At 42.8% G+C, this 14,528-nt stretch overlaps 1 protein-coding gene across 6 annotated transcripts in view; it reads left to right on the top strand.

Annotated features, from left to right (window-relative positions):
• Window positions 1–14,528, top strand: part of PIP4K2A (phosphatidylinositol-5-phosphate 4-kinase type 2 alpha) — a 180,902-nt gene that overhangs the window by 109,669 nt on the left and 56,705 nt on the right. For all 6 annotated transcript variants that reach the window (XM_008002491.3, XM_008002490.3, XM_073018784.1 and 3 more), the window contains exon 3: window positions 1,254–1,350. In XM_008002491.3, coding sequence (XP_008000682.1) covers window positions 1,254–1,350 — 97 coding nt within the window. The remainder of the gene's footprint in view (window positions 1–1,253; window positions 1,351–14,528) is intronic.

Here is a 14,528-nt window from a genome sequence, read left to right as displayed (position 1 = left end):
GTGGTCCATTGAGAGCTAGAAATGCAATGATATAGAAGACATGGCCCTGCCCTTAAGGGGCTCAGAGTACGAAAACTGACACATATACAAACTGCTATAGTTCAGTGTGCAAAGTATGATAAGGGAGGGGTGTGTGCATATGTATAATTTATATGCGTGTCTGGTTCCGTGGGAACAAAAAGAGGGAAACAGTTCTGAATGATTAGGGTGAACCTCAAATCACTCCCATGTGAGGATCATTATGAAATTTTTTTTGAGATAGGATCTTGCTCTGTTGCTCAGGCTGGTGTGCAGTGGCGAAATTATATCTCACTGCAGTCTCAAATTCCTGGGCTCTCGCAATCCTCCTTCCTGAGCCTTGCGAGTAGCTGGGACTACAGGTACAGGTTACCATGCCCAGCTGATTTTTTAAAAAACTTTTTGTGAAGACAGGGGTCTTCACTGAAGTCTCAAATTCCTGGGCTCAAGCAATCCTCCTTCCTGAGCCTTCCAAGTAGCTGGGACTACAGGTGCAGGTTACCATGCCCAGCTGATTTTTTAAAAAACTTTTTGTAAAGACAGGGGTCTCACTATGTTCTCCAAACTGGCCTCAAACTCCGGTCTCAAGCAATCCTTCCACCTCAGTCTCCCATAGTGCTGGGATTACAAATGAGCAGTGTAAGCCACCGTGCCAGGCTGATTATGAAATTTCTTCAGGGATCCATTGTCCTTACGTGAAGCTGATGTGTTAGTTTTTCTCATAACAGTGTTTAGAGGCTGATTTTGAGGGAATTTTCTGTATGCAAATTTAGAATGTGGCATTTATATAAAATAAGCCTTTTAGGGGGGTGAGGGAGTGGCCCTGCTTTCCTCGGCAGTAGCTGAGAGGAAACCTGGGGACCGTGCTGGTGGTTTGCTCCGCTGCCTCTTCCTAACTCACTGTCCTGCCACTGTGCTTTTCCTTCACTGCTCCTCCTGCCTGGCCCCTTCCTTCCCCACCTCTTGTTCTTTGAGGAATGGCTGCAGTGTGTGGCCAGGATTTAAAGAGGTCACATAGTCCAAGCGTGCCTGTGACAAAGGAGACAGACAGCCGTCTAGCCCCCCATGTCTCCTGGATCTTCCTGCGGGTTGTACCTGGTTGTAGGAAACACACCTGTCCCTTTAGTAGACAGTGAACTCCGAACCTTTCTTTGGTTACATGTGGAACTCAGTGGTGGCAGATGCAAGTCTGATTGACTCTCTCTGAGCTTTATTCCACGCTGTGACTGTTTCAGAGAAAACATGCCGAGCCATTTCAAGTTTAAGGAATACTGCCCGATGGTCTTCCGTAACCTGCGGGAGAGGTTTGGAATTGATGATCAAGATTTCCAGGTGAGTTGCTTTGGTAACATTTGCTTCCAGTAGGAAATGGGTTTTGCCATGCCTTTTGCTCTATAAATTAGGATCTATATTTTTGTCAATAAAAGTAATTATATAATAGTAGTTTTCATTTTGTGTAATAAGTTGTTAATGTTCATGCTGAAGTAAAGTGTTCTCCTGATTGGGGACCTCTATACATATGATATTGGTATAAAAGTCAGAAGGAAAATATATTACTGTTCTTTGGAAGGAGACTGAGCATGTGAGGGTTTTATAGAATACTCTCATTTCCAGGTGGAAAGGTTCTGCTAGCAGAGCCGCCTGTTAATTTCTGCTGTCAGATATGTCAGTATCTGTGTGAGTGTGCATGTTTTCTGTCTTTGTAGGGGCTACTTAGGACTCTCAGGAATCTTTATCTTGCTGATTTGCTGCTTTTCAAGTTGGTCAGGCTCTTGCCACAGCATTTTTGTCAAAGGGCACCCTTTGTGCACTGCAGTGCTAGACTGTGGAATGACCATAGCACTGTGGTCAGCACCAGGAACCCAGCATCCTGGGCATGTCCTGTGGTGCATCTTCCTCTTCATCTTGGTTCCCACCATGTAAAAATGTGTACTGCTGCTCTCCTTCCCACTCTGGCCTGATCCTTCATTCTAACTTTTGAACATCTGTTTTAACTCTTTAAATAACTGTTGAGCCATGATCATTTTTTCCTAAGAAAGGATTTGACATTGGTTACCCAAGTTTCATATAGCGAGCCAGATTCGTAAATGGCTAAGGATTTTTTTTTAAAGCGGAAATCTAAGGGACAGGTTGAACATCCCCATCAGAAAATCAGAAATCCAAAATGCTTCAAAATTGGATATTTTCTGATCAACATGATGCCACAAGTGGAAAATTCCACAGTTAAGTGCTCAACACAGCATTCGTTTCATGTACACAATTATTTAAAATATAAAATTACCTTCAGGCTATGTGTATAAGGTGTATATGAAATAGATAAATTTTGTGTTTAGATTTGGGTCCCATCCCCTAGATATCTCATTATCTATGCAGATATTCTGAAATTTGAAAAAATCTGAAATACGACCGGCTCCAAGCATTTCAGATAAGGGATGCTCAACATGTACTGACTTAAGTCCCTTCAAATCTAGTCCTAATTTGCCCTCAGTTTAAGATCTGAATTCATTCCTGCATTAAGTGACATATTGCCACCCTGGGTGACTACAAATTGAATACTGATACAGCTTACCCTGTGTTTTCCTCCAAAGAATAGGGTCCCTGAGGCAAACTGAGATAGTTAGCACACTTTCCTAAAGATCTGTGCTCCCACTGCCCTCTCTGTACCATTGCCGAAAATTTCCAGGAATTTCTCACATGTTTGCTGAGGCATGAGAGAGGCTGCCATGTTTGGAGAAAGCAGTGCTGACCAGGCTGTCAGTGACACTGTCTCATGATAGCCTGAGGTTGTGGTTTGCATGGAGGTCCAGACCCTGAGCTTGAGGCTCTGTGTACACAGAAGAGCTGAGGGCTGGATAGTGGGACAGGAAGGATGTGGTTGCTCATTTGCTATTAAAACTGCGTGGGAGCCAACACTCATGTTAGGGCATTTCCTTTCTTTTCTTGAGACAAGGTCTTGCTCTGTCGCCTAGGCTGGAGTACAGTTGTGTGACCATAACTCACTGTAGTCTCAAACTGCTGGGCTCAAGTGATCCTCCCACCTCAGCCTCCAGAGTAGCTAGGACTCCAGGTGTGCACCACCATGCCCAGCTAATTTTTTTTTTTTTTTTTTTTTTGTAGAGATGGAGTCTCACTATGTTACCCAGCCTGCTCTCCAACTCCTGGCCTCAAGCCATCCTCCCAGAGCATGAGCCAGTGCACCTGGCCTTGGGGCTTAATTTTTAAGAGAGAACTTAGATCACAATTATGGACTTGAAGTTTACTGCTGTAAAAATAATTAGCTTTTAACAGATAATTATTATAATAGTAAAAAGCATTTCTCTGAAATTAAAATTAATAATTCTGTATCATTTTAGAATCATTACTAAATTTAAAGAGGCCACGTGAAAATGAACTAGGTGCTTTTTTTTTTAAAGGAATTAACAGCAGATACCTTCAGTGTCTTAAGAAAATCTCCTCTGCCTTAAGAAAAGCTGAATACCAGTGTATTCCTCCTTCTGTCCACATCCTTTTTTTGTTTGGCTGGGTGTTGTTTTAATAAAACAATTTCACTGGCATTTCACAGAAACTGACTTTTGAGGGCCCATGCATCTTATCTTGTTAGATATCTCAAAGCATTATTGAAATGAAGTCTTTCTATTTCTTGTCATAATCAACTCTGTCAAATGAGATCCAAAATGAACCCATTATGTTCTGAGTTCTGCACTGCAGCAAAGAAAAGTCGTTTTTAAAATTTCCTCAAATGACCAATTTAGTTGCTGAAATGCAAAGACATGAAGTGGTTTTTCTTCCCTTTTTTTCACCCTACAAAGAAAACTACGTAAGTTGATATTGAAGTCAGTGCAAATTGCTGAGTACAAACTTTGAAGGGAAATTAGGCAAGTGGAGGATGATTCACAAGTAACTAATTGGCAAGTCCGTTAAACTCTTCACATGAGAGCTCCCTGTTGGGGAGAGTGGTGTGAGTGTGATTAATCATTCGAACACTCCTCCTTTCCTTAGCTCTGCCTGCTGCTTTTGGCATTTAAATTGCTGCTTTCTCTTTGGCAACTGTATTTCTATTTAAAAAAAAAACTGTATGCTCCCCTCTATAAAAAAAGAAGAAGAAGAAGAAAAGTGTGTATTCAGTCACTTCAGTACTCCAGAGGTATACTTTTCTTCTCTCCTCAGTCCTGTATTTCTTTCCCAGTGTCTGTACCTCCTAAAATTCTCCAGCAGGGTCAGGGACCCTGAGTTCCAACTGAAAACAGGATCATAAATCTGGGGCTGTATCCCAGTCTGTCGGCTACTTGGCTTGGAAGAAAGGAGGGCAGTTGTGACAGCTCTGGCTCCAGGGTCACCTTGCAGGCCCCTGCGTACTGCAGGGATTCAGGCAGAAGACGGGCAGGGGCCAGGACCTGGGGCTCCAGCTGCCTGGCACATTGTTACTGCCCAGACAGTCAATCCTCATGCCCCGTCCAAGTAACAGGTATCATTTGGCACATGTGACACCAAATGACTAAACACAACCTTGTTTTCCTCTACCAGAACTTGCTAATGTGCCTTTGCTGAGTAGAGGCTCCCACCGGCCGCCTCTGTCACTCCTGGGTACTGGTTACTGAAGACTGCGTATATCAGAAAAAACCAACTCTTTTTCTGAGCTTATCAGTGTGAGCTGCTTTTTGAGTACTCTTTCCCAACTGACTTGGAAAGTAGGATCAGTGACCTAGGCTCTCATGGTTTTTTGGAGGACACTGGATAGCAAAAGGAGACCAAGCATTGCCTGCTGTGTTTATTTTTCCAAACTGCTTGCATTTTGGACAAGCGGCTCTAAATCAATGTGGTGATCAGGGGCTCTATCATCTGGTTTATTTCATATTCAGACCTTTCCATTCAGCCGAGTGGGTAAATGGTCCCGACTTGTCTTGTTTGTGTGACCACCTTTTTGCTACACCTGAAAAAAGTGGGTATTGGTCCGCGGAGATCGCTCTGTTTGAAGTAGAACATAGTTAAGTAACCCATGCAATTGACCGCTACTGGTGAACTTAAACTTCTTAAAAAGTTTTTAAGATAAATGAAAAGGATAATGAAATGAAAAATGAAAACATTCCTGCTTTCTCAGTAAACATTTGTATCTTTCCTCTGGTTTTGATTTCTGGAATATCTTTAAAAATGACTTTTCCTTGTTGTTAAAGACAAATTCAAAGAACAGTTCTAGAATCTTCGTTGTTAATAGCAGTACCATGTAACATATATATGTAAACCTCTGTGTGTGTGTGCGCGCGTGCTCATGCACATGTGTAACCAGTGCTTCTAGATTCAGAACTTTTTCCAATTCATTAGGGCATTTTTAAATTGCATGATTGGTCTGTAATATGCTCAGGGTTGATTCAGTGTTGAATCAGGGTTCTGATCATTGTTTGACCAGCATGATATCCATCGTCATACTTTAAAGGTATGTGTCAGGATGAATGCTGCCTGGGAGGCCTCTTCTGTGACTATAGCTGCAGTTCTGTGTCCACCATTACCTCTGCATCCTTAATCCCTGATCACCCTTAGGTCTGGGATTTCATGCCTAATTATCAAATCAAAGTATTTATTTGTACCTACCACACGTCAGGCTCTGTGCTAGACATTTTAGGGAATGCGGAGAGAAGAAAGAAAGGTGAAGCATCACTTTCTTTAAAAGCTATTATGTACCAGATTCTATATTAGATGCTAACGAGATTTGCAGAAACCCAGCATCTTGATTTGTAGTGTTCTTCATGAAAGTCTGCACCCCTTTCCAGTCTCTTATGCTTATTTGATTGTCTCTTATGCTCAGACCCAGAGAGACTGGAAACAGAGGGTACAGATTTTCATGAAGAACATTAAACAGCCCTGGGAAGTCAAATAGAGGCTTCAGTTACATTTAGTAGCTGCCAGAGAGGGTTGCCTCCCAGAAACCAAAAAGTTATGCAGGAGGGAGCTGATGCTGTTAAACCTAAATAGACCACACATTTGAAAGTGAGGCCTCTTGTTCACTGTGGAGGATAATATCAGGTTTACTTTTCCCCTACTGTGTCTCCTGAATTAGAATCCCTCATTATTCACATCTGATGCCCTTTCTTCTTTGTGTTTGTAACAGAGAATTCTAATTTTAAAATAATTAATTTTAAGAGCTAACATTTTAAACTTTTGATGTTCTTATTTAAAGTTTAGAAATAAAATTCTAAGGTCTTAAGACCTTCAGTGTATACTACACTTGAAGTGGGGTAGCAGGAATTCTGCCTTAATCTCTAGAATATCAAGTCTACCCTTTGAAACTTTCACTTGTAGATTTCTCACTTTGACTTTAAACTGCCTGAGGGCAGGAGCAGTGTTTGTGTTTCCTGGCCGCCTGTCCCGGGTTTAGCACAATGCTCAGCTCAGCAGACACTTAAGAAATGTTTGCAGTCAGGGCAGCGGCCACACCTGTAATCCCAGCTACTCAGCTGGCCAATGCAGGAGGATCTCTTGAGCCCAGGAGTTCGAGACCAGCCTGGACAACATAGTGAGACACCATCTCTAAAAATATGAAAAATAAATAAGTAAATACTTCCACTTAGTTGTAGAAGAAAGTGAGTGAGGGCTAATGGAGACTTTAAAGAGAATTGAACCCTCTGGGCCCAAGCAGAAGACAGGAGAGCCTATGAAATGTGAAGGTATTTGGATGGTGGCAGAATGGTGGGAAATAAAGATGTTAAAATAGCAAGAGACACAAAGACACCAGGGACACTGGGCTGATTCTGCTGCCAGCGAGCAGCCCTGTGGGTTTTGCTCGGGGGAATGGCAATGTCATGAAATCTGTGTTGTGTTGTCTTTTCTTTTTTCTTTTTCTTTCTTCTTTTTTTTTTTTTTTTTTTTGAGACAGAGTTTCACTCTGTCGCCCAGGCTGGAGTACAGTGGCACAGTCTCAGCTTACTGCAGCCTCCCAACTCCTGGGCTCAATCGATCCTGCCACTTCAGCCCCCTGAGTACCTGGGACTACAGGTAAGTGCCACTATGCCCAGCTAATTTTTTTTTTTTTTTTTTTGGTAGACACAGGGTTTTGCCATGTTGCCCAGGCTGGTCTCGAACTCCTGGGCTCAAGCGATCCACCCACCTTAGCCTCCCAAAGTACTGGGATTACAGGTGTGAGCCACTGCACCCAGCCAAGGTCTGTATTTTCTAAAGATAACTGCATTGTAATTTATAGAATGCATAGAAGGGAGATAAGAAAATCAGGAGGCTGTGAAATCCCAGTGAGCCAGGCCTCTGTCACCCACTGTGTAAAGCATGGAGCAGCATCAGAAGACATTGAGAGAAGTAAACTCACAGGTTTGGTGGCCAGTGGCAAAGGACAAGAGCCACCGACGCATTGGGACCTAAGAGGCTGAGAGAGCAGGGATGCGGGTCCCGGAGGGAGGGAAGTTGGGGGTCGCAGGCGGATAGAAAGGAAGATACAGTTGAGTTGAGTTTTTGACCTGTTGACTGGCCCTGGTGGTGGGATACCCGGTGAGGCTTGTGGCCTGCTTTGGGCATCCTGGCTCACAACTCTGGATGAGGTCAGGAGCAGAGGTCCAGCTGTGGGAGGATTGGCACAGACGTGCTTGTGGGACTCCTCCTTGGTCCAACTCTTAACCCTCAAACTATGCCATCACCCCCGTGCTTGCTCCTCGAATGCCCAAGCACTCTCATTCCTTCGTCACCAGTTGTTGCCTGTTGGGTTTGCTCCGTTTGTCCTCACAGGTTGGCTGCCCTGGAAGGAAACTCCCACTCAAAGATGCACTGAGGCTGAGACCCAAGGGAGGCCCCTCTCTGATTGGACAACTTCTTGATAGACTGGGGGAAGCTCCCTCACAGCCCATCAGGGTCATCAGGCATTTCTTGCACTGTTTCAGGTCCTTTTTATGAGCTGTGCAAATGACTGTTCCTATCACCACCTACCCCCACCTGGGACCCCAGGCTTCCTGTTAGCCTGTGTTTCCTGCCTCAGACCTGCTTTGGGTTTTGCCTTGTGGCTTTTGACAGAGAGCTGACAGCCAGTCATCCTTGCCACTGGGTGCTTCTCTCCAGGTTAAACGCTGTTTACAGTGAGCCCTGGGGACAGGTCCCTGGTATTTTAATCACCGTCAAACAGCAACCTGAGGTTTTAAAAGATGATCTCATGGCACTCTGTGAAGTTTCTGCAACTCTGCTGCTTTCTCTGTTGGTCATTGCCTTTCATTTTTATATTCTTTTTTTCTGATAAGTTGTTTCATTATTAATAAGTGTTAAATTGCACTGTGTCTTGCTCCCTTCTATAATGAAAGCTATTCTTCGCTTGAGATTACAGCTTAGACTTTCTTTGAAATTCCCCAAGAGCTTAACACAGGGCTTTGAACACAGTGGGCATTTAATAAATCCTTGATGATGATGTTCAGGTTCACACGTTGGTCTTTAACTCTCTGGTGAGGTCAGAGGACCATCTGTGCTCGCTCACATATGTCAACTGCAGACCCAGAAAACAGCCTTCTCCAGGCAAGTTGCTCCTGTCTCCTGGGCTGTGTGATTCGAGGCATGTAATTGTAATCCTGAGCTGTCAGCAGGGCAGTGATTGGTTTCCAGGTTTCAAGTCCATGAAACAGGTAGCCAGGTTGAGGAAAAGAATATTTCCAGGAAGTTAGAAGACCTGGTTGAGTCTTGGATCTTCAGTGACTGATGCTGTGACCGTGATACACTAGAAGACCTGGTTGAGTCTTGGATCTTCAGTGACTGATGCTGTGACCGTGATACACTCACTCACCCCAGGTGGGTCTCAGTTTGCTCGTCCGTAACATGAGAGTGGGACACAGTGCTCTCTGAGGCCCCCTAGCTGTCAGGTCTCTGAATCTATTACTGTGCCACCATGAGGAGATGGCTATCATGTGAGTTCTTCTGCACGGTATTGACATGTTCCCATATACGAGGATGGCTTTACACATTTGAGCATGGCAAAGTTTAAATGGCCCCTCCTTCAACTAAAAATAAAGACTTTTCATACATGATTTTTAGCAGAATGTATACAAACGACTATCAAAATGGAAAAAAACAAAAATTATACAAGACTTACATGATTAGTTCAAGAGAATTAAATATGCAAAATGCTTGGTTGTTGAAAAAATACAGGGAAAAGTAACTGTTATTAAATGAGGACACTTTTATGAGAGAGATAAAAGATTGGCGGTAAGAATGAGCTAATTAAATTGACATTTATGTTTCCTTCCCCCTTCTGGGGGCTCCACTAATCCTGGATCTCTGACTGCGGAAATAAACATCTTCAACGCAGACGTTTAGAGGAAAGGGGAAAGGACAGCATCATTAATCCTTTTCTTAAGGGAAAGGACAATACATTTCCAGTTATAAACATAAAAAGGCATTAAAGAGGGAGCTTCATCTCTCATTACCTTCCTTTATTTGCTGTAGAGAGGACCGAGATAGCACCAGAGCCTCAAACACAGCTTTTGAGGTTTGAGCTAGGATAGTGTAAGATAGGAAAGGTATTTATTTGGCTATGGGAAAAGTACATTTATTCACCAAGTTGCACAATAGGCAAAAATGAAGTAAATTGTCATACTCTTACCTGCCCTGCACCACACAGCTTTGCCACAGAACTTGAATGTTTGTCCAACTGTTCGTTTTTCTCTAGCTCCCTGACTATGCTAGGAACAAACTTAGAAGCAACATTTATTGGCTGTGATGTGTCCACTGCAATTGTGTATGCGTGCTGGCCTGAGTAGAGAGCACTTGCCAGGTCACCTCACTCATCCAGAGACAGCCCGGGGGCTGCGGCTGGCACAGTGCGTCACCTCAAGGTGGATGACTGTGTCTAGGGTGCTTGCAAGATCAGTGTTGGGACCAATCACAAATACCTGTGTACTGTATGGTTACATCCATGTGAAATGTCCAGAATGGGCAGATATATAGACACAAAGATCAGAGGCCTCTCTAGGCTGGGGGATAGGGGAAGGAATGGGAGTGATTGCAGATAGGTTCAACGTTTGTTTTTGGAGTCATGAAAATACTCTAAAAATGATTGTGATCATGGTTGCATGATTTGGTGAAAACATTAAAAACTATTGAATTGTATACTTTAAATAGGTGAGTCGTATGGTATGTGAGCCATATCTCAACGAAGAAGAATGCTCAGAGTTTGAAACTAGCTTAATTTATTCAATAAGAGACATTTTTTCCCAAAAGGCTGAAACCAGTTTAATTTATTCAATAAGAGACAGATTTTCCCAAAGTTGATTTTGGCTGTTCTTCTTTTGGGATGGGTTACGGTGTCAGTATTTTTATTTAGAACAGGTGACTTTAAATCATTTCATAATTTATAATATGAAACTATCAAATGTATAGAAGAAAAGGAATAACCAATGAAGAAAGTGAATTTTTGCAGTTTGTGCATGTTTATTAGATTTTTTCCCATAAACTAATAGTAAATCATCGTCCATTTCCTAAGTCTCTACAAACTGACAGCAGAATAATAATTAGAAGAATGAGCAGGAAGCTTGGAGACCATTAAGTCCAGCTGTCTTTCTTTGCAGATAATCAGATAACAGAGTAAGGGATGTGGGAAGGGTGAGTTGGAGGGAGGACTCAAAGCCCTGACTTCAGCCCATTGCTGTTGAGATGGATCACCCTAACACTCTGAGGCTGCTTCCTGGGTCCATTCTGTTTTGCCGTCATCTATGTCCTTTGCCCACCTCTGGTTTGAGAGGTCACAGGGAAGTGAGCAGGGGCCAGCAATAGAAGGAAGACCTTGTGGGCTGGGAATTTTCAATCTGAAACTTCCTTGTGAAATTTTAAATTCTCCTTTTAACATGTAACTTATTATTGAAGCCTTTAGGAAATAACTTATTGTCACTTTTGTTAGTGACTGATAGGTGCAGAATCCCCAATTTTGTCTGTTTTTATTTTTTAACAGAGTCTCTATCAACTAGGCTGGAGTGCATTGGTGCAGTCATGGCTCACTGCAGCCTGAACTCCTCAGCTCAAGTGATCCTCCGACCTCAGCCTTCCTTGTAGCTAGAACAACAGGCACACACCACCATATCCAGCTAATTTTTTGATACTATGTAGACACAGAGTCTTACTATGTTGCCCAGGCTGGTCCCAAACTCCTGGCCTCAAGTGATCCTCCCACCCCAGTCTCCCAAAGTGCTAGGATTACAGGCATAAGCCTCTGCGCCCAGCCCCCAGTTTTGAATTTAAATAAATTGCAGACCATATAACTCTCCAAGTGTGTCCATGACAGGGAATTTGTTTTTTAATGAGAGGAGATCTCTCCAAAGCCTGGGTGGATTTCATTGGGTAATTTTATCTGGCTGCTTTCTCATGAAGACAGGTAGATAAGGGTAAATGTTCCAGAAAGTGAATATTTTACTTTGGAGATGAAGAGGACTAAACCAACCCTCTAAAGGGTGTTTTTAAGGCCTTAGGTAGGATCAGCGTCATCTCAGATTTGTCCTTTTAAATTAGGTGATTGAGAAGACAAATAATTTTTCTAAATGGTGCCTTCTGTTAGGCCTTCTTTTTTCCATGTAGAGCTGGTCTTAACTTGTAAATTTCATCTTAATTTCTTTTTTTCCTGTTCTCTTTTTTTTTTTAAATCCCCCCAGCTTAGTAATATTCAGAGTGCATATAGAGTATAAAGTAACCCAGAATTCAGCACTCCCAGTATAAAAGATTGCTCCTTTCAACTTTGACATTGTTTGTGAAGAAAATCCATGCAGTTTTAAGCAGAAAAAGTGGATGGGACATTTCTTATAAAGGCAGAAACCAGTGACAGGAGGAAAACAAGAACCTCCAACAATTCTCAGACCCCATAAACTAATTTAAATAGACATGATGCAGTGTGCCACATGGTCAGAAATGAGAGGAATTCTTAGGGTTGACATCGTCACCACAGTCAACAGGACTCATAAGAAATGCTAAGTGCCGGTCCTCCTTCAGCCCTGTGTTACACTGTGTGAGTACCTGACTCTGGGTCCAGGGCTCAGCAGCACAGTCCTCATGTCCCAAATGCTTATTCCACAGACTCATCTGTCTCAGCTCCTGCCTGGAGAGAAGACAGCTCCTACTCTTCCTACTCAGTTAATGTAAAGTAATGAACAGTCCTAGAATGAGTCCAGATAGCTTTGTACACTTGTTAATAAAAGTGTAAATAACAGACTCTGGACTGCATTAGCACTGTGGCTGTTATTGATGATATTTTCTACACACTTTACTTGGCAAAACCGAAAACCTAAAGACAGGTTTGGTTTTGTGCCAGCTGGCTCACACTCTAAATTGGCATTAGAAGGTGTTTGTCACTATGGAAAAATCGACTGTCCCTTCATAATGCCTACCATACTCTAGAGCCCAGGCGAGGAAACAGCATGGCAGGGGGAGATGGAAGCTCTGGGTGGGGCCCCTGCAGGGCCCTCCGTGTACACCAGCCCACCTGATGTTGGAGAACTGAGTTGGGCAAGTCATTTCTGCTCTCTGGGTCTGTTTTATCTGTATATTGAGTGGTTTGGAGTCATCTCCAAGGTTGCTTCCAACTCTAATGCTCTTTGAGATTTATTTAAACATGGAGGGACCCCTTGAAGGCACCTGAAGGTCGCTCCCAAGCTCTGTTTCCATCAAGGGCCTCCCACCTTGTCCAAGCGTCCAACATCATGCTGTGATTCCTTTTTCGGTTGCGACAAAACAAAGCACACTGAGGAGTTTCTTACTCAGTGCCGGTAGATACACTGTTTGAGGCAGCACAGTGACTGTGTTGAACATATAAGGCCTCCTCCGCTGAGCTCATGTGCTCGTTCTACCTGATGTTGTCCTGAATACATCTGGAATCTGTGGTGTTATTTTCACTGCATCTTCTCTTTCTTCTCGGCCTGAGTGTCCTAAACCATCATTAGGCCCCTGCCGAGGTGATGGTTGTACTGTCCTCTGATTGGACTCTTTCTTGGGACAGGTGTCCTGAGTCACCTTCTGAGGCCCATGTTTTACAGCAGTTCCTAGAGCGAGTCATGTCTTCGAGTAAACCTTTTTTTTTTTTTTTTTTTTTTTTTTTTTTTATTTGAGGTGGAGTTCTGCTCTTGTTGCCTAGGCTGGAGTGCAATGGCACGATCTCGGCTCACCGCAGCCTCAGCCTCCCGAGTAGCTGGGATTATAGGCATGCGCCACCATACCTGGATAATTTTGTATTTTTAGTAGAGACGGGGTTTCTCCATGTTGGTCAGGCTAGTCTTAAACTCCATGTTGGTCAGGTGAGTCTCGAACTCCTGACCTCAGGTGATCTGCCTGCCTTGGCCTCCCAAAGTGCTGGGATTACAGGTGTGAGCCACTGCACCCGGCTGAGTAAATCCATTTTTAGAGTCATAAAAGATCCAAGGTAGAGATCTCATTCAGCCCATTCTCTCCCCAGGCTTATTCTCTATCACTCTATAGACCCGGAAACTGAGGCTCAAAGAGACTAAATGCTATCTACAAGAACTGATGAATGTTCTAGATCCCAAACCAGTGCCCTCACCATTACACGGTACTGCCTTTATTTTTTTTATTTTTATTTTTATTTTTTTGAGACAGAGGCTCTCTGTGCCACTTAGGTTGGAGTGCAGTGGTACGATCTCGGCTCACTGCAATCTCTGCCTCCCAGGTTCAAACAATTCTCATGCCTCAGCCTCCCGAGTAGCTGGAATTACAGGCATGCACCACCACACCTGGCTGATGTTTGTATTTTTAGTGGAGATGGGGTTTCACCATATTGCCCAGGCTGGTCTTGAATTTGTGATCTCAAGTGATCCACCCACCTCAGCCCACAAAGTGCTGAGACTACAGGCATGAGCCACCGTGCCCTGCCTGTACTGCTTTTAAAAACACACGTCTGCTTCATGCCTTGGAATAGGGCAAGAAAGTAAATAATAATAGTAAAAATACATAAACAATTTTACTTTATTATAAAGGCTACAAAAAGTCTATGATTATAATGACAGAAGTATAGTCTTGTCTTTGTAAATCACCCTTTTTGGTTAGTTCAGAGAAAACTTTAGATAGGAATCTTAGGCATATTGCTTGGCTCCATTGTACACTAGTTTCTTTATCTTCAGGTGGGAAAAATGGACCTGGCTTTTCCTCTCTCACTGGAATATTGTGAAAATAAATGTGAAATAATGAGTTGGATTTTTCCAGGCCTTAGAATCATTCCAAGGATCAGGTGTTTTGTGTAGAATTGCATTAATTCTTTTGATTTCCTGCTTATCAGATAAGGCTTTTAATACATTTGATTTATGTATTTTTATATTCATGGTGATATGAAAGGTACATTCTGTGTTTTGATACAGTGTTCCTAACTTCATTGGTTATTTGATATTCATGAACCTTAAAAATATTCAGATAGTGTGGGTTGGGGCTACTCATGTGATTATTAAAATGGTGATTTGAGACAGAATCAAGATTCGAATTTTTAAGGTTTTATATACTAGGATGAAGACATGGCTGATATCCTAATCCAATGTCTGCATATGTTATTA

This window comes from Chlorocebus sabaeus, chromosome 9, assembly GCF_047675955.1.
Source record: "Chlorocebus sabaeus isolate Y175 chromosome 9, mChlSab1.0.hap1, whole genome shotgun sequence".
Lineage (NCBI taxonomy): Eukaryota > Metazoa > Chordata > Mammalia > Primates > Cercopithecidae > Chlorocebus > Chlorocebus sabaeus.
Note: the sequence above shows the minus strand (reverse complement) of the source record. Positions and strands in the feature narration are given on the sequence as shown.